General features: G+C 49.4%; 1 protein-coding gene across 2 annotated transcripts in view; it reads left to right on the plus strand.

The window, feature by feature from the left end:
- The window catches only part of LOC138672596 (bromodomain and WD repeat-containing protein 1-like), a 139715-nt gene that overhangs the window by 79589 nt on the left and 32312 nt on the right, over window positions 1–27814 (plus strand). The window contains exons 20-28 of one of the 2 annotated variants that reach the window (XM_069760731.1): window positions 7629–7722; window positions 7821–7958; window positions 13406–13470; window positions 13767–13965; window positions 14049–14171; window positions 14527–14634; window positions 14826–14950; window positions 25507–25647; window positions 26176–26258. In XM_069760731.1, the coding sequence (XP_069616832.1) occupies window positions 7629–7722; window positions 7821–7958; window positions 13406–13470; window positions 13767–13965; window positions 14049–14171; window positions 14527–14634; window positions 14826–14950; window positions 25507–25647; window positions 26176–26258 (1076 nt within the window). The remainder of the gene's footprint in view (window positions 1–7628; window positions 7723–7820; window positions 7959–13405; window positions 13471–13766; window positions 13966–14048; window positions 14172–14526; window positions 14635–14825; window positions 14951–25506; window positions 25648–26175; window positions 26259–27814) is intronic. The other variant, XM_069760732.1, reaches the window with a different exon arrangement.

Consider the following 27814-nt stretch of genomic DNA (forward strand, 5'->3'; position numbering starts at 1 on the left):
CTAAACGAGAGCCGGAAGATCGAAGCTCAGGAAAGGCAACCTGGGGAACACCTTGGAGTGGAACACACATCTCTCTACACCCCATACCTAATTTGTAGGCCCAATGCAGCGTAGTTTCCAACAACTACTAAACGAGAGCCGGAAGATCGAAGCTCAGGAAAGGCAACCTGGGGAACACCTTGGAGTGTAACAAACCCTCTCTCTACACCACGGAAGGGCTGATTCTTAGGAAGGAAGGCTGTCGGAAAGAAGCAGGGCGCGTCCGAGGGTGATTATATTCTTATTAGGTATATACTCACCCTCGGACGCGCCCTGCTTCTTTATTTGTAATGAATGTTTATTTGCAATGTGGTTTTGACTTACTCTATTTTTTTGGTAAATAATGATTTTATTATTTTCATTGTTTTGCATCTTCTTGGCAATAATATAAAGAAGACGCGACAGGACAACACTCGGTGGATGCCATATCTGTGTTTAAAATTGAAAAAACCTTTCAGTTAACTACTTGCAGGAGAAAGTTATTGTAGCTGGTGGCCATTTTTAGTACTGTACCAGATTTTTGTTGTATGTGTTTGTTTTTAATGTTAAAATGTCTGCATTTGATATCTCTCCAGTATTTTCTTTTTTATAAGCAAAATACTTATTTTTATATTTTCTGATGTTGGTTCCAGGGGTACACGGGCAGCAGTGGTGTGGTCAGTGGAGGCCTAGTGGAAGGAGTGACCGCAGACAGGCATCGAAGGCCTAAAATAATAACACATGGCTGTAGGCAATTTTAAATTGGTTACAGGGGTACACGGGCAGCAGTGGTGTGGTCAGTGGAGGCCTAGTGGAAGGAGTGACCGCAGACAGGCATCGAAGGCCTAACATAACAAAAATGTCAATACAATGGTATTGTCAGTGGCAGGCATTGAAGGATGTCAGCGCATAGACTAAACATTGGTGGAGCTGTGAAATAATTTTGCAAGTGGTAGAGCACTGTTTGAGCTGGGGTGGGGGGAAACTGTCTTGTGGCCGGCGGTACAGGCCCAGGGCCCCTCATATTACAACGGTGTGTCTGACGTTGGGTGCGCACCACCACCGCCAGAGACACTTTATTGTACTAGGAGGGACCCAGTGACAGTGCCGTCGACCAAAAGCGGGCTCACCCACCTCTTCAGACAAACTGCACTCTCACGGGTGCTGTCGCCAAGTGTCGATACCACGGCCCCGTGTGGGGAGTTTGGCCATTTAGTGAGGTGTAAACATGTCGTATGCTGGACAGTCAGGTGCAGAAAATTACGAGATTGGAAAAGGCATTCAGAATAGTCCACAGGCAAGACCTTTTCATAGGAAAGCTAGGTGTCAGCCGGGCAAGGTGGGGCAAAAGATTTCGAAATCCAGTTGTGGTTCATTTTAATAAAGGTTAGATCATCTACATTTTGGGTAGCCAGACGAGTCCTTTTTTCTGTTAGTATTGAACCTGCAGCACTGAATACTCTTTCTGATAGGACACTAGCTGCCGGGCAAGCAAGCTCCTGCAATGCATATTCTGCCAATTCTGGCCAGGTGTCTAATTTTGATGCCCAGTAATCAAATGGGAATGACGGTTGAGGGAGAACATCGATAAGGGATAAAAAATAGTTTGTAACCATACTGGACAAATGTTGTCTCCTGTCACTTTGAATTGATGCTGCAGTACCTGTCCTGTCTGCGGTCATAGCAAAATCACTCCACAACCTGGTCAGAAAACCCCTCTGGCCAACGCCACTTCTGATTTCTGCCCCTCTAACTCCTCTGGTCTGCTGGCCCCTGCAGCTCGTGTGAGAACGATCACGGGCGCTGTGTGCAGGGAATGCCAGAAGCAAACGGTCAACAAGAGTTGATTGTTTGGTTGCTAATATTAGTTCCAAGTTCTCATGTGGCATTATATTTTGCAATTTGCCTTTATAGCGAGGATCAAGGAGGCAGGCCAACCAGTAATCGTCATCATTCATCATTTTAGTTATGCGTGTGTCCCTTTTGAGGATACGTAAGGCATAATCCGCCATGTGGGCCAAAGTTCCAGTTCTCAAATCTGCGGTTGTGCTTGGTTGAGGGGCAGTTTCAGGCAAATCCACGTCACTTGTGTCCCTCAAAAAACCAGAACCCGGCCTTGCCGCGCCACCAATTTCCAGTGGCCCCGGAAAAGCTTCCTCATTAAAAATATAATCATCCCCATCATCCTCCTCGTCCTCCTCCTCCTCTTCGCCCGCTACCTCGTCCTGTACACTGCCCTGGCCAGACAATGGCTGACTGTCATCAAGGCTTTCCTCTTCCTCAGCTGCAGACGCCTGATCCTTTATGTGCATCAAACTTTGCATCAGCAGACGCATTAGGGGGATGCTCATGCTTATTATGGCGTTGTCTGCACTAACCAGCCGTGTGCATTCCTCAAAACACTGAAGGACTTGACACATGTCTTGAATCTTCGACCACTGCACACCTGACAACTCCATGTCTGCCATCCTACTGCCTGCCCGTGTATGTGTATCCTCCCACAAAAACATGACAGCCCGCCTCTGTTCACACAGTCTCTGAAGCATGTGCAGTGTTGAGTTCCACCTTGTTGCAACGTCTATGATTAGGCGATGCTGGGGAAGGTTCAAAGAACGCTGATAGGTCTGCATACGGCTGGAGTGTACGGGCGAACGGCGGATATGTGAGCAAAGTCCACGCACTTTGAGGAGCAGGTCGGATAACCCCGGATAACTTTTCAGGAAGCACTGCACCACCAGGTTTAAGGTGTGAGCCAGGCAAGGAATGTGTTTCAGTTGGGAAAGGGAGATGGCAGCCATGAAATTCCTTCCGTTATCACTCACTACCTTGCCTGCCTCAAGATCTACAGTGCCCAGCCACGACTGCGTTTCTTTCTGCAAGAACTCGGACAGAACTTCCGCGGTGTGTCTGTTGTCGCCCAAACACTTCATAGCCAATACAGCCTGCTGACGTTTGCCAGTAGCTGCCCCATAATGGGAGACCTGGTGTGCAACAGTGGCAGCTGCGGATGGAGTGGTTGTGCGACTGCGGTCTGTGGACGAGCTCTCGCTTCTGCAGGAGGACGAAGAGGAGGAGGAGGGGGTGCGAACGGCTACAGCCAATTGTTTCCTAGACCGTGGGCTAGGCAGAACTGTCCCAAACTTGCTGTCCCCTGTGGACCCTGCATCCACCACATTTACCCAGTGTGCCGTGATGGACACGTAACGTCCCTGGCCATGCCTACTGGTCCATGCATCTGTTGTCAGGTGCACCTTTGTGCTCACAGATTGCCTGAGTGCATGGACGATGCGCTCTTTAACATGCTGGTGGAGGGCTGGGATGGCTTTTCTGGAAAAAAAAGTGTCGACTGGGTCGCTCGTAGCGTGGTACAGCGTAGTCCATCAGGGCTTTGAAAGCTTCGCTTTCAACTAACCGGTAGGGCATCATCTCTAACGAGATTAGTCTAGCTATGTGTGCGTTCAAACCCTGTGTACGCGGATGCGAGGCTAAGTACTTCCTTTTTCTAACCATAGTCTCATGTAGGGTGAGCTGGACTGGAGAGCTGGAGATCGTGGAACTAGCGGGGGTGCCGGTGGACATGGCAGACTGAGAGACGGTGGGAGATGGTATTGTTGCCACCGGTGCCCTAGATGCAGTGTTTCCTACTACGAAACTGGTGATTCCCTGACCCTGACTGCTTTGGCCTGGCAAAGAAACCTGCACAGATACTGCAGGTGGTGCGGAAAATGGTGGCCCTACACTGCCGGAAGGGATGTTGCGTTGCTGACTAGCTTCATTGGCCGAGGGTGCTACAACCTTAAGGGACGTTTGGTAGTTAGTCCAGGCTTGCAAATGCATGGTGGTTAAATGTCTATGCATGCAACTTGTATTGAGACTTTTCAGATTCTGTCCTCTGCTTAAGGTAGTTGAACATTTTTGACAGATGACTTTGCGCTGATCAATTGGATGTTGTTTAAAAAAATGCCAGACTGCACTCTTTCTAGCATCGGATACCTTTTCAGGCATTGCAGACTGAGCTTTAACCGGATGGCCACGCTGTCCTCCAACAGGTTTTGGCTTTGCCACGCGTTTTGGGCAAGATACGGGCCCGGCAGATGGAACCTGTTGCGATGTTGATGCCTGCTGCGGCCCCTCCTCCTCCGCTTCAGAACTGCTGCCGCCTGCACCCTGTTCCCCCAATGGCTGCCAATCGGGGTCAAGAACTGGGTCATCTATTACCTCTTCTTGTAGCTCGTGTGCAACTTCGTCTGTGTCACCGTGTCGGTCGGTGGTATAGCGTTCGTGATGGGGCAACATAGTCTCATCAGGGTCTGATTCTTGATCAGCACCCTGCGAGGGCAATGTTGTGGTCTGAGTCAAAGGACCAGCATAGTAGTCTGGCTGTGGCTGTGCATCAGTGCACTCCATGTCAGATTCAACTTGTAATGGGCATGGACTGTTAACTGCTTCACTTTCTAAGCCAGGGACGGTATGTGTAAAGAGCTCCATGGAGTAACCCGTTGTGTCGCCTGCTGCATTCTTCTCTGTTGTTGTTTTTGCTGAAGAGGACAAGGAAGCGACTTGTCCCTGACCGTGAACATCCACTAACGACGCGCTGCTTTGACATTTACCAGTTTCACGAGAGGAGGCAAAAGAGCTAGAGGCTGAGTCAGCAAGATAAGCCAAAACTTGCTCTTGCTGCTCCGGCTTTAAAAGCGGTTTTCCTACTCCCAGAAAAGGGAGCGTTCGAGGCCTTGTGTAGCCAGACGACGAACCTGGCTCCACAGCTCCAGACTTAGGTGCAATATTTTTTTTCCCACGACCAGCTGATGCTCCACCACTACCACTACCCTCATTACCAGCTGACAATGAACGCCCCCGGCCACGACCTCTTCCACCATACTTCCTCATTGTTTTAAAAACGTAAACAAACTAACGGTATTTGTTGCTGTCACACAAATTACACGGTGAGCTATAACTTCAGTATGATTTAGCTACCCCTTTACAGGTGAGTGAGACCACAATGAAAATCAGGCACAATGTTACACACTCTGTTGTTGGTGGCAACAAATGAGAGAGATGCCACACACGCAGGACTGTCACTGAAGCACAAATGTAAATATTAATCTCCCACTGATTTGATTTTTTTTTTTTTTTTAAGGGAGACTTTAGGAAAAAAAAATAATAGAATAAATTTAGAAACCAAATAAAATGATTTTTTCAGGGAGAATTTAGAAAACAAATAAAACAAAAAAAGGCTTTCTATGGCCCACTGAGTGAGAGATGACGCACACAGGAGTCAGGAGTGGCACACAAGCCCAGAGGCCAATATTTATCTCCCACTGATTGATGTAGTGATTTTTTCAGGTAGATTTTGGAACCCGAATCAAGCTAAAAAAAATAGGCTTTCTATGGCCCACAATTGGAGAGAGAGAGAGAGAGAGATGGCACACCCAGGAGTCAAGACTGGCACACAAGCAGAAAGGGCAATATTAATCTCCCACTGATTTGTTTTTTTTTTTTTTTTTCAGGGAGACTTTAGGAAAAAAAAAAATAGAATAAAATGATTTTTTCAGGAAGAATTTAGAAACCAAATAAAATAAAATGATTTTTTCAGGGAGAATTTAGAAAACAAATAAAACAAAAAAAGGCTTTCTATGGCCCACTGAGTGAGAGATGACGCACACAGGAGTCAGGAGTGGCACACAAGCCCAGAGGCCAATATTTATCTCCCACTTTTTTTTTTTTGTTCCAGGGAAAATTTATAAACCCAATAAAAAAAAAATAATAAATAGGCTTTCTATGGCCCACTATCTGAGAGACAGAGAGAGATGGCACGCTTAGGACTGGCACACAAGCCCAAAGGCCAATATGAATCTCCCTTTTTTTTTTTTTTAAGGGAGAATTTATAAAACAAAACAAAAAATAAATAAATAGGCTTTCTATGGCCCACTATTTGTGAGAGAGATGGCACGCTCAGGACTGGCACACAAGCCCAGAGGCCAATATTAATCTCCCACTTTTTTTTTTTTTTTCCAGGGAAAATTTATAAACCCAATAAAAAAAATAAAAAATAAATAGGCTTTCTATGGCCCTCTATCTGAGAGAGAGAGATGGCACGCTTAGGACTGGCACACAAGCCCAAAGGCCAATATTAATCTCCCACTGATTGATTTATTGATTTTTTTCAGGTAGAATTTAGAACCCAAATAAAGCAAAAAAAAAAAAAAAAAAGGGCTTTCTATGGCCCACTGAGTGAGTGATGATGCACACAGGAGTCAGGAGTGGCACACAAGCCCTGAGGCCAATATTTTTCTCCCACTGATTGATGTAGTGATTTTTTCAGGTAGATTTTATAACCCAAATCAAGCAAAAAAATAAATAGGCTTTCTATGGCCCACTGAGTGAGAGATGACACAGACAGGGATGGCACTCTAGCAGAAATGTCAATCTTAATCTCCCACAAAAAAAAAAAAAAAAAAACAGGGAGTGTCCTTCAATTACTATCTCCCTGCAGTAATCAGCATGGGCAGCACGGTGGCGCAGTGGTTAGCACAGCAGCCTTGCAGCGCTGGGGTCCTGGGTTCTAATCCCACCCAGGACAACATCTGCAAAGAGTTTGTATGTTCTCTCCGTGTTTGCGTGGGTTTCCTCCGGGCACTCCGGTTTCCTCCCACATTCCAAAGACATACTGATAGGAATTCTAGATTGTGAGCCCAATCGGGGACAGTGATGATAATGTGATGTAAAGCGCTGCGGAATATGTTAGCGCTATATAAAAATAAAGATTATTATTATTATTATTATTATTATAATCTCAGCCAGGTATGGCAGGCAGCAATAAGGAGTGGACTGATGCACAAATTAAATAAAAAGTGTGTACAAACCAAAAAGATAGCTGTGCAGAAAGGAAGGAACAAGAGGATTTGTGCTTTGAAAAAAGCAGTTGGTTTGCACAGCGGCGTACACACAGCAATGCAGCTATCAGGGAGCCTTCTAGGGCAGCCCAATGAGCTACAGCGCTGAGGGGGGAAAAAAAAAAAAAAGTAGCTTCCACTGTCCCTGCACACCGAAGGTGGTGTTGGGCAGTGGAAATCGCTACAGCACAAGCGGTTTGGTGGTTAATGGACCCTGCCTAACGCTATCCCTGCTTCTGACGAAGCGGCAGCAACCTCTCCCTAAGCTCAGATCAGCAGCAGTAACATGGCGGTCGGCGGGAACGCCCCTTTATAGCCCCTGTGACGCCGCAGACAGCAAGCCAATCACTGCAATGCCCTTCTCTAAGATGGTGGGGACCAGGACCTATGTCATCACGCTGCCCACACTCTGCGTTTACCTTCATTGGCTGAGAAATGGCGCTTTTCGCGTCATTGAAACGCGACTTTGGCGCGAAAGTCGCGTACCGCATGGCCGACCCCGCACAGGGGTCGGATCGGGTTTCATGAAACCCGACTTTGCCAAAAGTCGGCGACTTTTGAAAATGAACGACCCGTTTCGCTCAACCCTAGTACTCACTGCATATGTGGTGGTGGCTCAGCTCCTTACACTGTGCTTGACGGCTGTATTTTTACAGAGGACTCCTCACCCTATATTCATGTTATAATCTTATATTTTTTTGTCGCCTCTTGCAGGAAGGACGAAGATATTAGAATTGCAAAAGGGGAACAGGAAAAGTCGTTCTTTGTGAATCAGAAACCATATGGCATACAGGACTATTCCCAAGAGGCAAGGATATTTTATTTTTCAACCTTGTTTTTATGTCAGAGCTGCCAATAACTTAAGTTCTTGGGATAGCTAATCCTTTGTCTCCTTTCAATGTCTAGGATATTAGGGCTCGTAATCTGAGGCTACGCAAGAAGTTAGCATCTCACATGCGACCATCGCGCAGCGAAGTGGAGGAATTTCTTGAGCTCTCCTGCGAGGAAGATGAAGGAACCAGGTCTTCTGCAGATGAGGATGAGGCAAGTGGCTGAAAATAAAGTAAAAATGATTAAAGTGTTTGACAACATAAGATAAATAAAACACCAGTTTTCCCCATCCAAAAATTACAAATTAAAAAAATAAGCCTTTCTTATTAAGGGCAACCTGGACCGAATACCCTGGGCACACACCGTATGCTTAGGAAGCTGACCGCTTGAAAGTGTTGGCTTCGCCCGGTGAGCTGTACCCTCTCGTCAGCCACCAGGTAGCGCTGTTTAAGCCCAGTAAGAGGCAGACACAGACCTCAAACAGATCTGCTTTTTTTTTCTTTTTGTCTTCATTGTTCTACCAGGTGGCTTTTATCTCAGGTCCTGGACCTCCTCTCCTAGAAGTAACATTCCACCCTTCCCTCTTGTAAATGGTGGATAATTTCGCCTTGCATTTATCCTAAAAATGTCTTTCCCAATTAGTCAAAGACCCTTTTTGCCTGAACCACAGTTTCTCCTTCGCCTCATTGGGGGACACAACAGCCCATGGGTGTATGCTGCTGCCACTAGGAGGCGACACTAAGTGATACACAAAGTTCTCTCCTCCCCTGCAGTATACGCCCTCCTGCTGGCTCTCAGCTCCTCCCCTGCAGTATACACCCTCCTGCTGGCTCTCTGCTCCTCCCCTGCAGTATACACCCTCCTGCTGGCTCTCAGCTCCTCCCCTGCAGTATACACCCTCCTGCTGGTTCTCGGCTCCTCCCCTGCAGTATACACCCTCATGCTGGCTCTCAGCTCCTCCCCTGCAGTATACACCCTCCTGCTGGCTCTCAGCTCCTCCCCTGCAGTATACACCCTCCTGCTGGTTCTCGGCTCCTCCCCTGCAGTATACACCCTCCTGCTGGCTCTCAGCTCCTCCCCTGCAGTATACACCTCCTGCTGGCTCTCGGCTCCTCCCCTGCAGTACACTCCCTCCTGCTGGCTCTCAGCTCCTCCCCTGCAGTATACACCTCCTGCTGTCTCTCAGCTCCTCCCCTGCAGTACACACCTCCTGCTGTCTCTCAGCTCCTCCCCTGCAGTATACACCTCCTGCTGGCTCTCAGCTCCTCCCCTGCAGTATACACCCTCCTGCTGGCTCTCAGCTCCTCCCCCGCAGTATACACCCTCCTGCTGTCTCTCAGCTCCTCCCCTGCAGTATAAACCCTCCTGCTGGCTCTCAGCTCCTCCCCTGCAGTATACACCTCCTGCTGGCTCTCAGCTCCTCCCCTGCAGTATACACCTCCTGCTGGCTCTCAGCTCCTCCCCTGCAGTATACACCCTCCTGCTGGCTCTCAGCTCCTCCCCTGCAGTATAAACCCTCCTGCTGGCTCTCAGCTCCTCCCCTGCAGTATAAACCCTCCTGCTGGCTCTCGGCTCCTCCCCTGCAGTATACACCTCCTGCCGGCTCTCGGCTCCTCCCCTGCAGTATACACCTCCTGCTGGCTCTCGGCTCCTCCCCTGCAGTATACACCTCCTGCTGGCTCTCAGCTCCTCCCCTGCAGTATACACCCTCCTGCTGGCTCTCAGCTCCTCCCCTGCAGTATAAACCCTCCTGCTGGCTCTCAGCTCCTCCCCTGCAGTATACACCTCCTGCTGGCTCTCGGCTCCTCCCCTGCAGTATAAACCCTCCTGCTGGCTCTCGGCTCCTCCCCTGCAGTATACACCCTCCTGCTGGCTCTCAGCTCCTCCCCTGCAGTATACACCCTCCTGCTGGCTCTCGGCTCCTCCCCTGCAGTATACACCCTCCTGCTGGCTCTCAGCTCCTCCCCTGCAGTATACACCCTCCTGCTGTCTCTCAGCTCCTCCCCTGCAGTATACACCTCCTACTGGCTCTCAGCTCCTCCCCTGCAGTATAAACCCTCCTGCTGGCTCTCAGCTCCTCCCCTGCAGTATAAACCCTCCTGCTGGCTCTCAGCTCCTCCCCTGCAGTATACACCTCCTGCTGGCTCTCGGCTCCTCCTCTGCAGTATACACCCTCCTGCTGGCTCTCAGCTAACCAGTTCTTGCTTAGTGTCTGTAGGACGCACACGGGTCTGGTTCAGACCCCAACTTTTTTTTATTTTTTACTTTTCTGTAAATTTTTATTTTTTTAATTAACGGAGTGACGGGGGTGACAGATCGTTTCAAGGTTCCAATCTCCCCCGAACCATCAACAGGCGAGCACGGCGAATATACCTCCCCGTACCTCTCCTGCGACGTGCGAAGCCATCCCTGAGCTCACCTCAGGCGTGACTGTTCCTTCACGGTCCCGATCTCCCCTCACCAGCAGCAGGCGACCACATGGAGTGTCGCCTCCATGTATCCCTTCCTGGAGCCAGGCCTAATGCCGGACAACTGGCCCTGTCCACCCGGGGGCTGAACTCCGTGGATGTACAAAGGCCCCTTTCTATGGCACCGAGCAGCCCCCACTGTCCCACCACTGTGAAAGCGGATGGCACAAGGAGGCGGACGGATCCTCTCCACCTCCCTAACAAAGGGATGATGGATTGAGGTTTATCCCTGCACCGTCCACGCTGCAGCAGAACAGTAGAGTGCGCGCTTTCCTTGGCGCTGAAACCCAGTCATCGCGGCGGCTCCATGCCGGGACATTCACCGATGGTGAGTGGATCCAGTCAGTGATGGCCTCTGCAGTGGGATAATCACATGCTGACAGGCAGCCGCAGCTTCTCTGTGGCCCACCTCCCTGAGGTAACGCTCCAGCCGGCTGCAAAAATTTAGCCCCCGGCTTCGGCCGATGTGTAGGCCGCATTCCAGAAGCTGCGCCCGCACTACGGCGGCTCCGCCCACCTTTTCTGGCACTTTTTCCCTGGCACTGGAGCGATCTCTTCCCTCAGCAACACTGGTATTGGTCACGCCGGCCGCAAAAATTTAGGCTCCGGCTTGAGCCTATTCATGGAAGTCACGAGGCCCCGCCCACATCACGTCTGTGGCTCCGCAACCCCCCAACCCTGCCCCCCCCGAATTGGCGCCTCTCGCTCTCTGCAAGACTTTACCACCTCTGCACTCCCGGTGACCATCTTGGTCCACCCTGCCAACACACACACAACACGCGCGCGATGGTTTTGTATTAAAGGGGCACAACGACTCTGCATCCGGGTAAGGAAGTACTGCTCTCTTCCCCTGCATCTTCCCATGTACTTAACATGACCAGCATTCCCTGGTCTTAAGGGCCCATGACCAGCATTCCTTGGTCTTAAGGGCCCATGACCAGCATTCTTTTGTCTTAAGGGCCCATGACCAGCATTCTTTGGTCTTAAGGGCATATCACCAGTCTGAAGCCGGTCACCATAAATGAGCTCAGGAGCCCTCCGCCGCCAATCCCAGCTTATCCCAGAGTACCTAGTTCCCTGAGTGGGGTTCGTCACTGCCGCAACCCATGGATTCCCTGACAAGAGATTGAATCCCTCCGTGAACCCTCTGTGGCTCGGAGTCCTCGCAGGACCAATATAGATGGTCTCTTTCCTTCAGGCAAGCAGGGGCCGCAAGTGTTCTAGAAACGTAGACGCGCATAGAAAACGGAAGTTTCATTTCCTGATCCCTCACCAATGATTTGCTGAGAACAAGTCTCTGAATGTGGATCGGATATTGCCTTTGCTCTGGACTCACCAGAATTTCAGAAAAGGATGGATTCGCCTATTTATATCATTAACCAATATCTGTACATTGACGAGGACTTCTGTTCTACTCTAGATCATGCAGCATCCCTCATGAGGAAACTAAACTCCCTCGCAGAGCATTTGCCATTCACCTGGACAGGGAGTGTCCGGATAAACGATCCACTGGACAGAAACCTCTGCAAGCGCGGTATCCTTTTTCAGCCAATATGCAAACGCGGGGTGTCCACTCCACGTATACCCACCTAAGACGTGAGATGCCATGCTTGGTGTGATTCTTAAGGGCGACGGGTCCTTTTAAAGGACACTGATCTCCCCACACCAGCAATAGACGAGCACATGGAGTGTTGCCTCCATGTATCCTCTTCTACAGCCAGGCCTAACGCCTGTTCTGCTATAACGGAATCCTACCGTGCTCGAGACACAGTCCCCTCCTGGGGTACGGGCCCATTCCACCAGAGCTGTCGGTGCTTCCTGGGCTGTTCGTCACCAAGCCTCCGCTTTGCAGGTTGCAAGGCTGCCACCTGGTCGTTTTTGCATACGTTCATGAGGTTCTACAGGGTTCATACCCAGACCTCGTCAGATGCAGGTTTTGGTAGGAAGGTACTGCAGGTGGCAGTCGCACAACGGCCGACCTGAGACCTTTTCTCGTTTCCTTTCTATCCACCCTTTTCTGGGACCGCTTTTAGACGTCCCATGGTTTGCGTCCCCCCAATGAAGTGATAAAGAGGGATTTTTTTGGTACTCACTGTACAACCTTTCTTGGAGCCTTCATTGGGGGACACAGCACCCTCCCTGGTTATTTGTTCTTGATACCGTTTTTGGGCCTACAAGTCCCAATTGAGTTGGTACGCATGTGTTTTAAGTTATGGTTGTTTCTCCTACTGCTTTTTTTCACCAACTGGGATGCTCAATGCTGCCTGTCGGGGGGTGTATACTGCCGGGGAGGAGCTATTGTTCTTATCCTTTTTGCATAGTATCAGCCTCCTAGCAGCAGCAGCAGCATACACCCCACGGTTATCTGTGTCCCCCAGTGAAGGCTCCAAGAAAAAGATTTTACGGTGAGTACCAAAAAATCCCTTTTTTTTTTTTTTTTGTCATCCGAACACCCCCCTCTGCATCTCCACCATCTTCCCAGTCCCCCCCTCCCCCCCAAAAAAAAGAAATACACTAAAAAACCCCGGTATAATAGGCATCCATTTTTTTTCTTTAGTTTTTTTTGGTGTTTAATATACCGTATATTGATTGCAAGAAAAGTAATTGATGATAAAATAAGTTTTTAAAAATTCTAAGCATAATCTAAAAAATGAAATCGCTTTCCTTTTCCCCCATTGAATATTATTTTTTTTTTTTTTACATGATCTAAACATTTTCCGTATACAGAATTGTGATTTTTTTTTTTTTTTTTTTTGGGTCGGTCACGGCACCTCCCTTTCTATCCAATTTTAGTTTTCCAGTATGTTAAATGGGAAAAATGTTAAAGGGAACTTGTCACCCCCACTATTGAAGTTGAGCTAAGCCCACCGCCCCTGGATGTGTATAATATAACCTCTCTTTCTCATCTTTCAGGATACATCGGGGGCTTATCTACAGCATTACAGAATGCTATAGATAAGCCCCTGATACTGGTGGGCTTAGCTCATCTTCGATATTGGGGGTGACAGGTTCCTTTTAGTTTTAAGACTAAAACTTGTCCTGCTAAAATCAAGCGCTTATACTGCTATGTTGAAGGAAAAATGAGTTATGGCTCCTGGGAGAAGGGAAAAAAAAATGCAGAATTAAAATTACCTGTGGAAGCGAGGAGTTAGAGGTGGTGACACTAATGTAGAATTGTATTTTCTTTTGCAGGTGGAAAATCAAACTGATAACTCAGTGGAGTCTCCTTCTGAAGAGGAAGACTGGGGAAACACAAGGTAAAATTTCTGATGTTTGTCCTTCCGAATGTCTAGAGGTCTGAATTGTGGACTACGGCCGCCAGCATTTTTTTTTAGATTCCCACTAGGTAGTTTCTTCAAACAGCAGTTGCATGGGCCAATATTATTGTGTGGCCCTCACATAGGAGCATGGTCTTGGCTGCGTATGGTTTCCATAGTGTTGAAACCCAGCCTCCGGCATGGGCCACACGCAGACTCTTCCAGTTTTACCTATTGAGATTCCTGGTGACTGCAGTTTCCTCATAATATGTAAAATTATGACCCCCTCATCGTAGTGACGCATCCAATGAGTACTCAGATTGGACGACCGATGCAGGAATCAACCTCCAACCTCCAAGCCGTAATTCCACCCGACGTAAAGTTAAAAAGTTAGCGAGCAGCTCTGAGGACGAGAGTTCAACGGTGGAGAAATCTACAGAAGAGAAGTCCACCCCAAAAAGGGAGAGGCCTAGGAAAACTACTATTGAGAACGAGGTATGCTCCTTAGATCAGTTTGAAATTCTTTGAGATGTGAATAAGATCACTTGTGTACATTACACCATATGTTCTGCATGTAGACAAGAAGATTGCCTGAGAGGGCGCCTCTGAACAGAGCAATCTCTAATGACTGGCGTCCATCTAATTGGATCACGGACACAACCCCTCGGCGATCCCCTTTTGTTCCACAGATGGGAGATGAAGTGAGTTTTCTGCTCTCAGGTGTTACAATCATCATCTAGAAAAGCAGTAGAAGCGTCTTTTCTTTATCGTTCACTAGGGGACACAGGTAACCATGGGTGTAGGAGTTTGTTTGTGTCAAATATTGGGCCTCCTTTGTGGCATAAATTAATTCCTCTGCTGCGCTCTGCCACCCCTGCTCCCAGTTAATCTCTATCCACTTGAAAAAAAAAAAAAACGCTGCCATTAAAAATGCCAAAAGTAGAAAAATTATTGCATAATTGCATGTTGCTCAAAAATCTTGGCAAATTTCGAACAGTTTCACAGCAGAAGTCTGACAAAAGCTAATAAATCATCCCACAATTTCTGTATGTGCAGATCATCTACTTTCGGCAGGGTCATGAAGCGTACATAAATGCTGTCCAAAGGAGCAACCTCAGTATCGGTAACACGCTTAAGGAGCCATGGAGGAAATGTGTGCTCAGGGTAAGGTCTCTCTTGCTTTCTTGACTGCGAAGGTTTCTCGTAACATTTGCGGCCGATGGAAACTAGCAATTAAATATGAGCAGAGTATTTGTTTTGGGAGTTTGCATCATACCGTAGATCTATGTGTCTCTATTTAGAAAGTGTCTCGCCCAGATCTCATGAAGGGATTAACATATTATGTGTTTGACTAGGACCAGGAATTGGTGAAAATTGTTGGGATCCGATATGAAATTGGGCCACCTACTTTGTGCTGTTTGAAACTCGCCTTGATAGACCATGTTAGTGGAAAGATCACGGAGCAATCCTTCTCGCTCAAGTACGTACCACGTATTCCATGTATCCTTATTTAGATGTCTTATAGCAAATAAAAATGGGTGCTATAGCCATTGAGAATACGAACAGATCCAGACAGGTGTGTTTGGCCCTGTTTATATAGTGTGAGATTATTATTATTATTATTGTTGTTTATTATAGGGCCATTTATTCCATGGCGCTTTACATGTGAGGAGGGGTATAGATAATAAAATCAAGTACAGTAATCTTAAACAATACAAGTCAGGACTGGTACAGGAGGAGAGGACCCTGCCCGCGAAGGCTCACAATCTACAAGGGATGGGTAAGTATTAGTGATGAGCGAATAACATTGTGCTCGGGTGGTCTCCGAGTATTTGTAGTGCACGGACATTTAGTTTTCATCACCTCAGCAGCATGATTTATGGTTGCTAGCCAGGCTGAATACATGTGAAGAATGCCTGTTTGTTAGGGAATTCCCACATGTATTCAGGCTGTCCGGCAGCCGTAATTCATGCACTGAGGCAACGAAAACTTAATGTCTGAGCACTGCAAAATACTCAGAGATCACCCGAGCATGCTTGGGGAAACCCGAGCACAATGCTATTTGCTCATCACTAGTGAGAATACAGTAGGTGAGGGAGAACTGGTCATTCAGCGGTTTGGTGGATCGGTGGTTACTGCAGGTTGTAGCCTTGTCGGAAGAGATGAATCTTCAGGTTCTCTTTGAAGGTTTCCACGGAAGTCGAGAGTTTGATATGTTGTATTGGAGAGTTCCAGAGTAGGGATGATGTGCTGGAGAATTCTTGTATGCGATTGTGAGAAGAGGAGATAAGAGGGGAGTAGAGAAGGAGATCTTGTGAGGATCGGAGGTTGCGTGCAGGCAAGTACCGCTAGACGAGATCACAGATGTATGGAGGACACCAGTTGTGGATGACTTTGTATGCCATGGTTAGGGTCTTGAACTGGAGTCTGTTGGTAATCTGGAACTAGTGTAGGGATTGGCAGAGGGGAGAGGCCGGGGAATAGCGGAGGGACAGGTGGATTAGTCAGGCAGCAGAGTTTAGAATAGATTGGAGGGGTGCGAGTGTTAGAAGGGGGAACAAAGAGCAGGAGGTTGCAGTAGTCAGGATGGGAGATGAGGACATGGACTATGGTTTTTGCAGATTCTTGGTTGAGGAATGTACGGAATCGGAAAAACAGGATTTTTGGTTGCTTACCGTAAAATCTGTTTCTCGGAGCCTTCATTCGGGGACACAGGAACCATGGGTGTATGCTGCTGCCACTAGGAGGCTGACACTATGCAAATAAAAAAGTTAGCTCCTCCTCTGCAGTGTACACCCTACCGACAGGAAGTAGGATATTCAGTTAGTGAGAAAGCAGTAGGAGAAGCAACGTGTAAAAGAGAAAGAATAATAATATAATAATAATAAACTTTATATAGCGCCAACAAAGTCCACGGCGCTTCACAGATTAACAGCTTCAAACGCTCAGAGTGTTCAAAGAACCCAAACGTAGACAGTAAACAGAGCTGTTCAACTTGGGAGGGTGCTGTGTCCCCCAATGAAGGCTCCGAGAAACAGACTTTACGGTAAGCAACCAAAAATCCTGTTTTCTCTATCGCCTTTCATTGGGGGACACAGGAACCTTGGGACGTCCCAAAGCAGTCCCTGGGGTGGGAAAAACAGACTTCCATCAGGTCCGAGGACTCACCACTGCCGCCTGCAGGATCCTTCTGCCCAGGCTGGAGTCCGCCGTAGTTCGGCGAAACGTGTGGATGGAAGACCAGGTTGCCGCTTTGCAAAGCCGTCGGCGAAAGCCCTGTGACGTACCGCACTGGAAGCGCCGACTGCCCGGGTAGAGTGAGCCTTCATCTCAGGAGGGGGCCCTCTGTGCTTGACCCGGTAAGCTTCCAAAATTGCCGTTCTGATCGAGCGAGCAATCGTCGCCTTGGAAGCCGGCAGGCCTCTACGCATGCCATCAGGGATGGCGAAAAGAGAATCCATCTTTCGGAAAGCGGCCGTGCTAGCCAGGGAGATCCTCACTGCCCTGACTAGGTCCAGCCTGTTCAACGATCGCTCCAGAGGATGAGTCGGAGCTGGACAAAAGGAACATAGAACGAAGTCCTCGTTGAGGTGGAAAGATGAAAACCACCTCGAGAAAGGAAGGAAGGCGGAGGCCTGGGACCACCTTATCCTGGTGGAAAATCAAGAAAGGAGGTCGGCAGGAAATGGCCGTCAACTCAAAAACGCGGCGGATCGAAGAGATGGACCTGAGAAAAGCCACCTTCCGAGATAGAACTGACAGGGAAAACTCCCTGAGAGGCTCAAAGGGGGGAACCCCTAAGAACAACCAACACAACCTTTAAATCCCATGAATCCACAGAGGCCCTGAACGGAGGGACAGCGTGGACTACTCCTTGAAGGAAGGTCTTAACCTGTGGCTGAGGAGATAGTCTTCTTAAAGGGAAGAAGAGCGCAGGAACCTGGCCCTTTTGGGAACTGAGAGCGAAGCCCGAATCCAGTCCTGCCTGAAGGAAAACCAAATGGAAGGCAGGGAAAAAGGACATAGGTGAAAAGCGGTTGGACTCGCATCAACGAAAGAAAGCCTTCCAGGTACAATAGTAGATCCTGGAAGAAGACGAAGGCTTCCTAGCCTGGATTATAGTGTGACTCATCCGGGCCGAAAGGCCGGACGCTCTTAAAACAGTGGAGTCCACAGCCACGCCGTTAAACTGAGCGATCGATAATTCGGGTGGCAGATCGGACCCTGAGACAGCAGATCGGGTCTGTTTGGAAGGCACCAGGGGTGTCCGCGAGAAGATTGACGATGTCTGCAAACCAAGACCTCCTGGGCCAATCTGGGACGATCAGAATGACCGGCACCCATCCCGCCTTGATCTTTTTCGACAGCTTGGAAAGCAAGGGAAGGGGTGGGAACCGATAGGGGAGCAGGAACTGCGACCAAGGAATGGCCAAAATGTCAACACCACTGTGAGAGGATCACGGGACCCTGGGCCGACCCGAGGGACCTCCTGTTCAATCGGGACGCCATGAGGTCCACCTCTGGAGTCCCCCATCGAAGAGCAATCTGACAGGAAACCTCCTGAAGTACCATTTCCCTGCTGCGAGGCCCTCGAAGCCGAGGAAGTCAGCGGCCTAACTGTTCACGCCGGGGACATGCACTGCGGAGCTCACCAGGACCGTTGCCTCTGTCCAAAGGAGGATCCTGGAATCTCGGCCGAGGCCAGAGAACGCCGAGTCCACCCCTTTTGGTAGACGTATGCCACTGCTGTGTCATTGTCTGTCTGGGTTTGAATTGGCAGGCTGCTGAGAATCCTTACCCAGTGAGGGCAAGACAGAAAGATGATCCGGAACTCGAGAACATTGATCGGCAAAGAGGACTCCTGCGCCGACCAACATCCCTGAAAGAACAGGAAACAAAGCCCCGCGCCTCCGCCGAGCGGGCTGGCGTCCGTCGTCACCACCTGCCAGGGAACTGGAAGGATATGCTGAGAAGGATCTACTCTGGGATAAGAGACGAGACCTCGGCCACCAGTCGAGGAACCATTTGACCCGGGAGAAAACCGGATCGGACGATGCAGGGAGAAGACAGACCTGTCCCCTGTGATAGAATAGCCTGCTGAAGAAGTCTTGAATGAAACGGGCGAAGGGAAAATTGCTTCCAATGTTGCAACCAACCTCCTTAGGGCCTTTAAGGCCCATCGGAAAGGAGGGGAGCCGAGAACCCTGGAGCAAGCGAACTTCCTGACAAAGGAGGGATATCTTGTCTTCGGGAAGGAAGACTCTGATCCGACAAGTGTCGAAGAACATGCCCGGAGATACGAGGCGCTGAACAAGACGGAACTTCTTCCTGTTGACGAGCCTTCAACGGTTAGAATGTCTGGAAAGATGGATAGACTTTCAGGAGCCTGAAACCGAAATTCCTGAGCCTCCATGGAAGCGATTACTGAACGAGGGAATATCGTCCTGAAGTGTCTCCGACGAAACTTCTTGTTCAGCAAATTGAGATCCGGACTGGGACGAACCTTGTCGTTCTCTGTCAGTACAAAAAGATTCGAAGAGAAGCCTGTGAACTGTTCCTGTTCTGGGACGGGAACGATTACTTCGGATTTAAGGAGGGAAACAATGGCAGTAAAGAAAACCCGGGACTAGAGCGGGGTCTCTCGTAGGTTGGGATTTGAAGAAAACGATCCCAGGACCGTGAAATGAAAATTTTGTGTCTAGAGGGAACAGGTGCCCTGGCCCATGCGACCTCTGCTGAGGAGACCCAGACGTCCCTGAGGAACAGGAGACGGTTGCCCAGTCTGAGAAACGGGCTGGGGTCTAGTCGTGGGTCATGCCTAGGTGGAACTTCCAGTCCTGGACCTGGAGAATCCACCTTAGGAGTAGCGGGCACGCCAGGAAAGAGTGAGCCGAAGAATACCTTCTTCGCTTAACGTGCCTGTGGCCTCTGCAGTTGCGAAGAAGAATCTGATGCCGCAAAACTACGAAAAAGGTCGAAAAGACCAAAGTAGCCTCCTAAGGGGAAGTAGGTGAGGTCTGGAGAAGGGGACTGGTGCCACCAGTGGCGTCCTTAATAATTTGGTCCAGCTTGGAACCGAAAGGACGTGAACCTTGAAAAGGCAGGCTAGTGAGGGACTTCTTCGATGACTCTTGAGCCAAACAGTGCGACAGCTGGCAACGACATTACTGGGCGCCTGTGCGGCAGAAGACGCGACGTCCCGGGAACAAATTATTCCCCGGCATGAGTAATCTGGGTGGCAAGTTCCGCCAGCCGGCCTGACGGAGCTCCAGCTTGAATGCCCCAACGGAGTTGTTTAGCCCCTCAGATACAGACTTCGAAACCCATGAGGAAGCCAAAGCCGGGCATTGGGATGATGCGGCAGTTTCGAAAGCCGACTTCACGAAGGATTCCATGATCCTATCGATGGAATCTTTCAGAGCCGCCCACCGGACAGCGTAAGGACTGTGTTGGCGGCAAGTCTAGCAGCCGACGGATCCACAGGGGGAGAGGTCGTTCTCTAACGCCTCTCATTCCGGTTGGCAATGAGATCCGGAGGAAAGAGATATGAGACTCCAATACGCTTGTCTCTTTGAGAACGTCTGGTCGAATTCGCTCTCTCTGGCCAGAAGCTCCTCGAATTCAGGATGAGGAGCAAATACCTTGGGAGGTAGTTTAGACCGTCTAAACGAAACCGCCTGATCTGCGGCTTTCGTAGAGGAATCTTCGATGCCACAGGTCTGATTGGTCGCTCCAATGAGGCTTTGAACCATATCCCTCATGTTAGCGATTTGGTTCGAATCCGGCCCCAAATTATCCTCCGAAGGCGCATTAGAGAAAGCCTCGCCTGACTCAGCGGAGGATCGGGAGGACGCCGACCGCAGAGGAGGACCGAGTGGCGAGATGGAGCAAGAAGAGGACTCAGACCGGCGTTCCTGTCTGGACCTTTTGCAGCTAGTCTTGAAAGGCTTGGACGGAGCTTCCTGCGACCCGGTGGCTCCTGCGGGGGTCTGCAGGGGTAACCGATCCAGCACGGAAACCAGTGTTTGAGACACCCATGTTAAATTGGCCACCTATTGAGACAGAGGAGGCCCAGCCTGGCATGGGTATCACTCTGGGGCGGATCGGCTGGGGGATCCTGGGCGGTGGGAACAATCGGGTTGCTGCAGGACAGACATAGCGGAGTGTCAGTCTGCGGTGCAGAGCTACTTACGGCAGACGAAATCCGGAGGAAGCTGTCCGGCTAGATGGTATGGACCTCCGGCGAGAAATAGACCCTTAGGCAGGAGGGTGTAAGGCCTGCTGCCGTAATCTTGATCGATCTGCGTTGCCTAAAATTAACTTTCATTGCTGGGGTTCGAACTCACAGCTCTCTGTTTGCAAGCCTGCACACCTTACCACTGTACTATATCACTCTCTTGTTCCGGAGGAGGGGACTCGTGGTTCAGGAGTCCCAAGATGGCGCCGGTGGGAGGAGAAAAGGCGGTTCTCAGTGAAATTGTCGGGCGGGAGAAAAGCCCGCCCGACGAACAAGGAAAGGGGGCGGAGTCCGGCACCGGAAGTAGGCCCAGGCAGAAGCCGGGGCCTAAATTAGCGATCGGTGACCGGCATGGAAGGGCCGCAGCGGAGGACAGTGCGCCGCAGAAGGCGATGGGTGAGCGGCCGCCTACAGCGGCGGGAGTAGCGCAGCCGCAGGTCCAAAGCGGTGTGGCGGTCTGGCAAGCCGCCACGCTGAGGGAGGATGAGCGGCACTGTAAGCGGCCAGAGGGACGCAGCTGCAGGGGGCCCGAAGCGATGCGGCGGCCGGCAAAGCCGCCGCGCTGAAAAGAAATGAACGGCCGCATACAGCTGCCGGAGCAGGGAAGCCAGAGAGGGCCGAAGCGATGTGGCGGCTGGGAAGCCGCTGCGCTGAAAAGAACGGCCGCATACAGCGGCCAGAGCGATGCGACGGCTGGCAAAGCCACCACGCAGAATAGAAATGAACGGCCGCAAACAGCGGCCGGAGCAGGGGAGCCACTGAGGGCCGAAGCCGCCGCGCTGAAGCTGGGGCTGGGAAGCCTGCAGGACCTGAGGCGGAAATGCCCCCCCCCCCCCCCCCCCCCCCCCCGAGCAAGGCCACGCAGATGGCGTGCCTGGACAAGAAGCGGCGCGGTGGTCCGTAAAGGCAGCCGCGCCGGAACAGGGGACAGGGAGGCCGCATCCACGGAAGTGGTGCGGCTGAAAAGAGATGCGATTCGCATCAGAAAACCCCTTAAATAGGAACCCTTTTTTTTTTTTTTTTTTTTTGGGATCCAGGGGAGCCACAGGGTGGGGCGGGAAAATACTCACCTAAACATCCCCCGCCGGTACTAACCTGGAAGGAATGAGACGTCCACGGAGCTGATGGACGTCCTCGTCTCCTCCGACCGACAGGCTCTGGTGGGCGAGTGGGTGGGGGACGGAGCCAGGACCGGACTTCTGAGCACGCTTGTGTGCTAGGATCTTGGTCCTGGAGAGGGATCTATGAGGATACGGGGTGGCAGTACACGCCGTACTCATAGTCCGCATAGTGGGACTACAGGTGTGACTGTTCACCCTGTATCCCTCCGGAAAAACCTGAAAGGAAACGACGCACATTGAGGTAGATAAGGGTCTAATGAAAGACCCGTGTCCACCTCCTACTGACACTAAGCTAAACTGAATATCCTACTTCCTGTCGGTAGGGTGTACACTGCAGAGGAGGAGCTAACTTTTTTATTTGCATAGTGTCAGCCTCCTAGTGGCAGCAGCATACAGCCATGGTTCCTGTGTCCCCCAATGAAAGGCGATAGAGAAATATTTTTGAGTTGAAGTCTGCAGGATGTGGAGAGGGCTTGGATATGTGGTTTAATGGAGAGATCAGTGTCAAGGATTAGCCGAGGCTGCGAGCTTGTGGGACTGGGGAGAGTGAGCAGCTGTTTACTGTCGCGTGAGTTGGGGGAAAGACTATGAAATCTGTTTTTTCCATATTAAGGTTTAGAAGTCTAGCAGAGAAAAATGAAATAGCAGAAAGACATTGTGGGATTCTGGTTAGTAGGGAGGTGATAACTGATCCAGAGATTTAGATCTTTGTGTCATCAGTATACAGACTGTCACGGATCCCTTCTCCGTGGTGTCACTTATTCATCACGTGCCTGCTCTCACACGTGACTTGGGGTTGTGCCTGCACGAGTTATCCATCTCCCCACTCTCAGTCCAGCATTCAACCTCTGTCCTATGCTGTAATGGGAGCATAAATCACACACCGACCCAGACCACCCACCCGCTCATACACGCTGCCACCACTCACCGTATACATGGGCGATGAGTCCCGAACTATTAATACTAATATTGTCTACCACTGATAAGGCTCACACACCTTAGGCTATGGATTCTTTTAGAATATTCAAGGTTCAACTTGTTAAAGTTTTATACTTTAATACGACAAAGGTTCAGTGCTTACAATAAGAAAAGGTATAAAAATATAATAAAAAGACATACAACTTATGCAAAACAGTATTAAAATAAACAGGAGAAACTTACAGAAATTATCTAACTGGTAGTTCCTTTCTGCTCCCTGAGGGTTGGACGAATGTAGATTGGATCACACCAGCTTCTCAGGCTGCCCCCATTATGTGAACACAATTCTCTGTATACAGCCTTAATTTATAGCTTGGTCTGGAGGTCAGGTTTGTAGATCTCCCCCTCAGGTTAATATCATAATTGCTGGCTTTTTGATTGGGCCACGGCCGCGCTACTAATAAATATATTATTTTTCTCTTGAGACACCCTGGGTAAAGGTTCTCACGGATAGATACCATCAGGCCGCAATTAACATCTCCCCTCCAAGAGCTAGGAGGTGTCAAATGTTCCCTTTCTTCTTGGCCCTAGCTGGACCCCCTGGTGAGATTTGGAGACAGAGGTCTACTTGTCTCAGGGAAGTACATATTAACACCTAGGTGCGACTTGTAGATTTCAAGACAGACAGATGTTACATTTGCCAGTGACACAATAGATCTATACATCTGTGTGTATATGTAGAGAGAGATAGAGAGACACACACACACACACACACACACACACACACTTCACCACAGAGGCGATACTGAAATCCGTGAGATTCTATGAGGCCGAAGGTGTAAATGAAGAAGAGCAGGGGCCCTAGGATTGAATGCTGCAGGACTGACAGGGGGCGAGGTGAGGAGGTGGTGTGTGAGTGGCAGACGCTGAATGTCCGTTCTGTTAGGTATGACGAGATCCAAGATAGGGCCGAGTCTGTGATGCCAAGGGATGAGGTTCTGTAGTAATGGGGAATTCTCCACTGTGTCAAAGGCAGAGGACCGGTCCAGGAGGAGGAGGACGGAGTAGTGTCGCTTGGCTTTGGCAGTTAATAAGTCATTGGTGACTTTTTATTTAGGGCAGTATCAGTGGAGTGATGCGGGCGGAAGCCAGATTGTAAGCGGTCGAAGAAGGAGCAAGAAGAGAGGGGGAAGGACAGTTCAAGATGGACGTGTTCCAGTAGTTTTGAGGCATAAGGGAGAAGAGATATCGGGCGATAGCTAGATAAAGGATGGGTCAAGAGAGGGCTTTTTGAGGATAGGCATGATTGAGGCATATTTAAAGCTTGAGGAGAAAACAGTTTAGTGATAGGATGAAGAGATGAGTTAGGGTTTTGATGAAGACTGGTGAGGTTTGAGATTAAGTGGGATGGGATCGGGTCAAGTGCACAGGTGGTGAGATGTGATCTTGAGTAGAGTGGAGTCGATCTTCTGTAATGGAGAATTTGGTTATGGAGGAAGGGCTCTGGGGGTTGTTGATCAAAACTGTCTCTGATGTCATCAATCTTCTGCTTGAAAAATGAGGCAAAGTCTTCAGCCGAGATGAGTGGAGAGGGAGGAGGTGCTGTGGGACGGAGGAGAGAGTTGAAGGTGTTGAATAACTGTTTAGGGTTGTGAGACGGGAGGATATGAGAGATGAGAAGTAGGTTTGTTTTGCTGCAGCGAGTGTGGCCTTGAAAATGAGCGACTGTTTGAATGCGATGAAGTCCTCGTTGGAGTAGGATCTTTTCCATCTCCGCTCATCAACCCCGGTAGCCCGTCTCAGTTCTTTGGTCAGGCTGGTGTGCCAGGGCTGTCTGTTAATTTTGCGAGCTTTGGTATGTGTGAGAGGGGTGACAGATTAGAGAGCTGCAGCTATTGTGGTGTTACATAAAGTGGCAGCGACATCCGCTTTGTGTAAGGAACTTATGTCTTTAAGAGGGAGAAGGGATTCGGAGAGAGTGTAGATCGAGGTTTTTAAGATTTCTGCGAGGGTGTGCAAGTTTGTGGGGTGGGGATTGTGGACAAGGAGTGGAGAGGGTAGAGCATGTAAGCAGGTTGTGGTCAGAAAGAGGGAGAGGTGAGTTAGAGAGGCTAGATAGGGAGCAGAGGCGGGTGAAGATAAGGTCCAGTGTGTGGCCATCTTTGTGAGTGGCTGCAGAAGACCATTGATTGAGGCCGAAGGAGGAAGTGAAAGAAGTTTAGTGGCAGCTGAGAGGGAAGTGTCAATGGGAATGTTGAAGTCACCCAAGATTATAGTGGAGATGGCAGCAGAGAGGAAATGAAGTAGCCAGATGGTGAAGTGGCCAAAGAAGGTGGTGGGGGGCGGTAAATAACAGCCAGCTGGAGGTTGGTGGGGGAGTAGATGTGTGCACCGCAAAGGAAGGGAGGGTAACAGAGGGTGGAAATGGGGTTGTGGGTGAAGGAGCAGTTATTTGACAAAAGAAACCCAACTCCTCCACCATGCTTGCTGCTGGGGCAGGGTGTGTGGGAAAGGTGGAATCCACCATACGAAAGTGCAGCAGGAGAGGCTGTGTCAGAGGGGGTGAGCCAGGTTTCGGTGACGGCGAGAAAGGAAAGTTTTAGTAATGAAAAAATCGTGGGACAAGATATGAGAAAAGTCTCTCTAATGATGCACAATTTTTAAAGGGGTATTCTCATCCTATCACTAGCATATGCTGTCTGTATAGGTCTGACCACTATAAACCCACCAACAGTTATAGCACTTTGTCCCCCTTTTAAGTCTTCCCTACAAAGTCACTGACTACAAATGCAGAAGCCATACGCAAGTTTCTAGCACAGCTCGGAGGGGAAGACTGCAAAGGGGATGCAGCGCTGAACCAACACCAGAATCTTCTTTATCCTGTAAAGCTCAGAATAAGAGGTCTGTGCTCCATTATTTATTTTTTCAATGGAGTTCTATGTCGTTTACCTATTATTTTGTGCAAACATGGCGTGCCACAATGTGCAACCTCTTGAGTTCATCAGTCAGCAATGAAAACCCTTAAGTGCAGTATTTAAAAACAAACTGTAGTTTTAGTGATATTTCATCTCCTTTTCCTGCTGTCGCTACCATCTCCCCATCCTTACATCTTCCCTGCAGTGGTAGCTGTGGGTTGGTGATGTTTTATGGCTTGTTTTGCACGGATGGCTGCACAGCTGTTCCCTATGTAATTACTGGACAGCCAAGGGCTGCGACCTGCACAATCATTGCTATTTGTGACTGAAGATTACGTAGTCTGTTCCTTTGACCTGGTAGAAAATTAAATGAGATTGTAACGGCAGAGAGAGGAGTTCAGGTTCTTTTTTTTTTTTTATATAATTTTGCAAATGTGAGTTAAATTTATAAAAATGTTATAATGCTCTCTAAAAAATAACTGTGTTCCTAAATGCATTTTGTTTTGTGTTTTAGATACCATGACATGCCGGATGTGATAGACTTCCTTGTCTTGAGGCAGTTTTATGATCATGCACGTCACACCGACTGGCATTCGGGTATGTTCCATTAATGCGGACGTATGTATTAGCCTTCCTGTATGTAAAGGGGAGCCTGCGCTAGAAATGCCATGTTTCCATTAAAATAAAAAGTTAGGGACACTTTCTTTTTTTTTTTTTTGTCTTGTGAACCCCCCCTCCACCCCCCCCCCCAAAAAAAAAAAAAAAATTAATAAAAATCTCAAGACTTGGATACATACAATCAGCTGACTGCTTCTCCTCTCTGACCTCCAATCTGAAGTGGCGAAGTCAAAGCCATTTGTTCAACACTTTTGGTTCCAGGATAAGGTGAGCCATGCTTCTTGAGCATGGTGAAGAGGTTTGATAATTAAATTTAAAAAAAAAATAAATCTATAAAGCCCTCCTGTACATGAATCTGAGCAGTATCTCCTGACCAGGAAGAGATGGCCTGGAAAAAAACAAAAGCCAAGGTCAGAAAAGAAACCTATCATTAACCCCTTCCCGACCTTTGACGCACCGTATGCGTCATGAAAACCTGTGCCAATCTGACCTGTGACGCAGCATATGCGTCATGGTTGGATTGCACTCCTGCAGGCCGGGTGAAAGGGTTAACTGCAATTTCACCCGACCTGCAGGGACAGGGGGAGTTGTACTTTAGCCCAGGGGGGGTGCCTTCTCCCCCCCCCCCGTGGCTACGATCGCTCCGATTGGCTGTTGAAAGTGACGTTTCACTTTCAATCAGAGCGATAGTAATATTTCACCAATGAAAATTGGTGAAATATTACAATCCAGCCATGGCCGATGCTGCAATAGCATCAGCCATGGCTGGAGATCGCGATCTGCCCACCGATCACCTCCCCTCCGGTCCTCCGTCCTGTCATCTAGTGTCCCCCGCTCCCCTCCATCCTCCTGTCCGCTCCCCCCACCCCGCTGTCCGATCACCCCCCCATCATACTTACCGACCTGTGTCCCTCCTGGTCTCCGTCCGCGTGTTCAATGGGCGCCGCCATCTTCCAAAATCGAGGGGGGAAAGGGCATTGCGCCCGCCGAATCTGCCGGCAGATTCGTTACAGGTACATTTTGATCGCTGTGATTCTATCACAGTGATCAAAATAAAAAAATAATAAATAAACCCCCCCTTTATCACCCCCATAGGTAGGGACAAAAATAAAATAAAGACATTTTTTTTTCCTCTTTGCCCCACTAGGGTTAGGGTTAGGGTTGGTTCACACTGCGTCTAAGCAGTCCGTTAGACGGACTACATTACACCGCGGCATAAACGCGGTGTAACGTAGTCCGTTACGGCCGCCATTGACAGCAATGTCGGACGCATCACTAGCGCACGCCCACAATGGGGGTGCTCTAGGGATGTGTTGTCATTGAGTGACGGACCCGGAGCCTCGGGCTGCAGCGTTTCCGGGTCCGTCACTGATAGTGCAGATAGAGCTAGCAGATGCTCTATCTGCGCTAGCGTGATGCAAACGTCGGCAGTTGCGCTAGCAGCAGCCGTTAGCGTATGTGCTGAACGGGCTGCTGCTAGCGCAGTGTGAACCTGGCCTTGGGGTTAGGGTTACGGCTAGAATTAGGGTTAGAAC

The sequence above is a fragment of the Ranitomeya imitator genome, chromosome 3 (assembly GCF_032444005.1).
Source record: "Ranitomeya imitator isolate aRanImi1 chromosome 3, aRanImi1.pri, whole genome shotgun sequence".
Taxonomy (NCBI): Eukaryota; Metazoa; Chordata; class Amphibia; order Anura; family Dendrobatidae; genus Ranitomeya; species Ranitomeya imitator.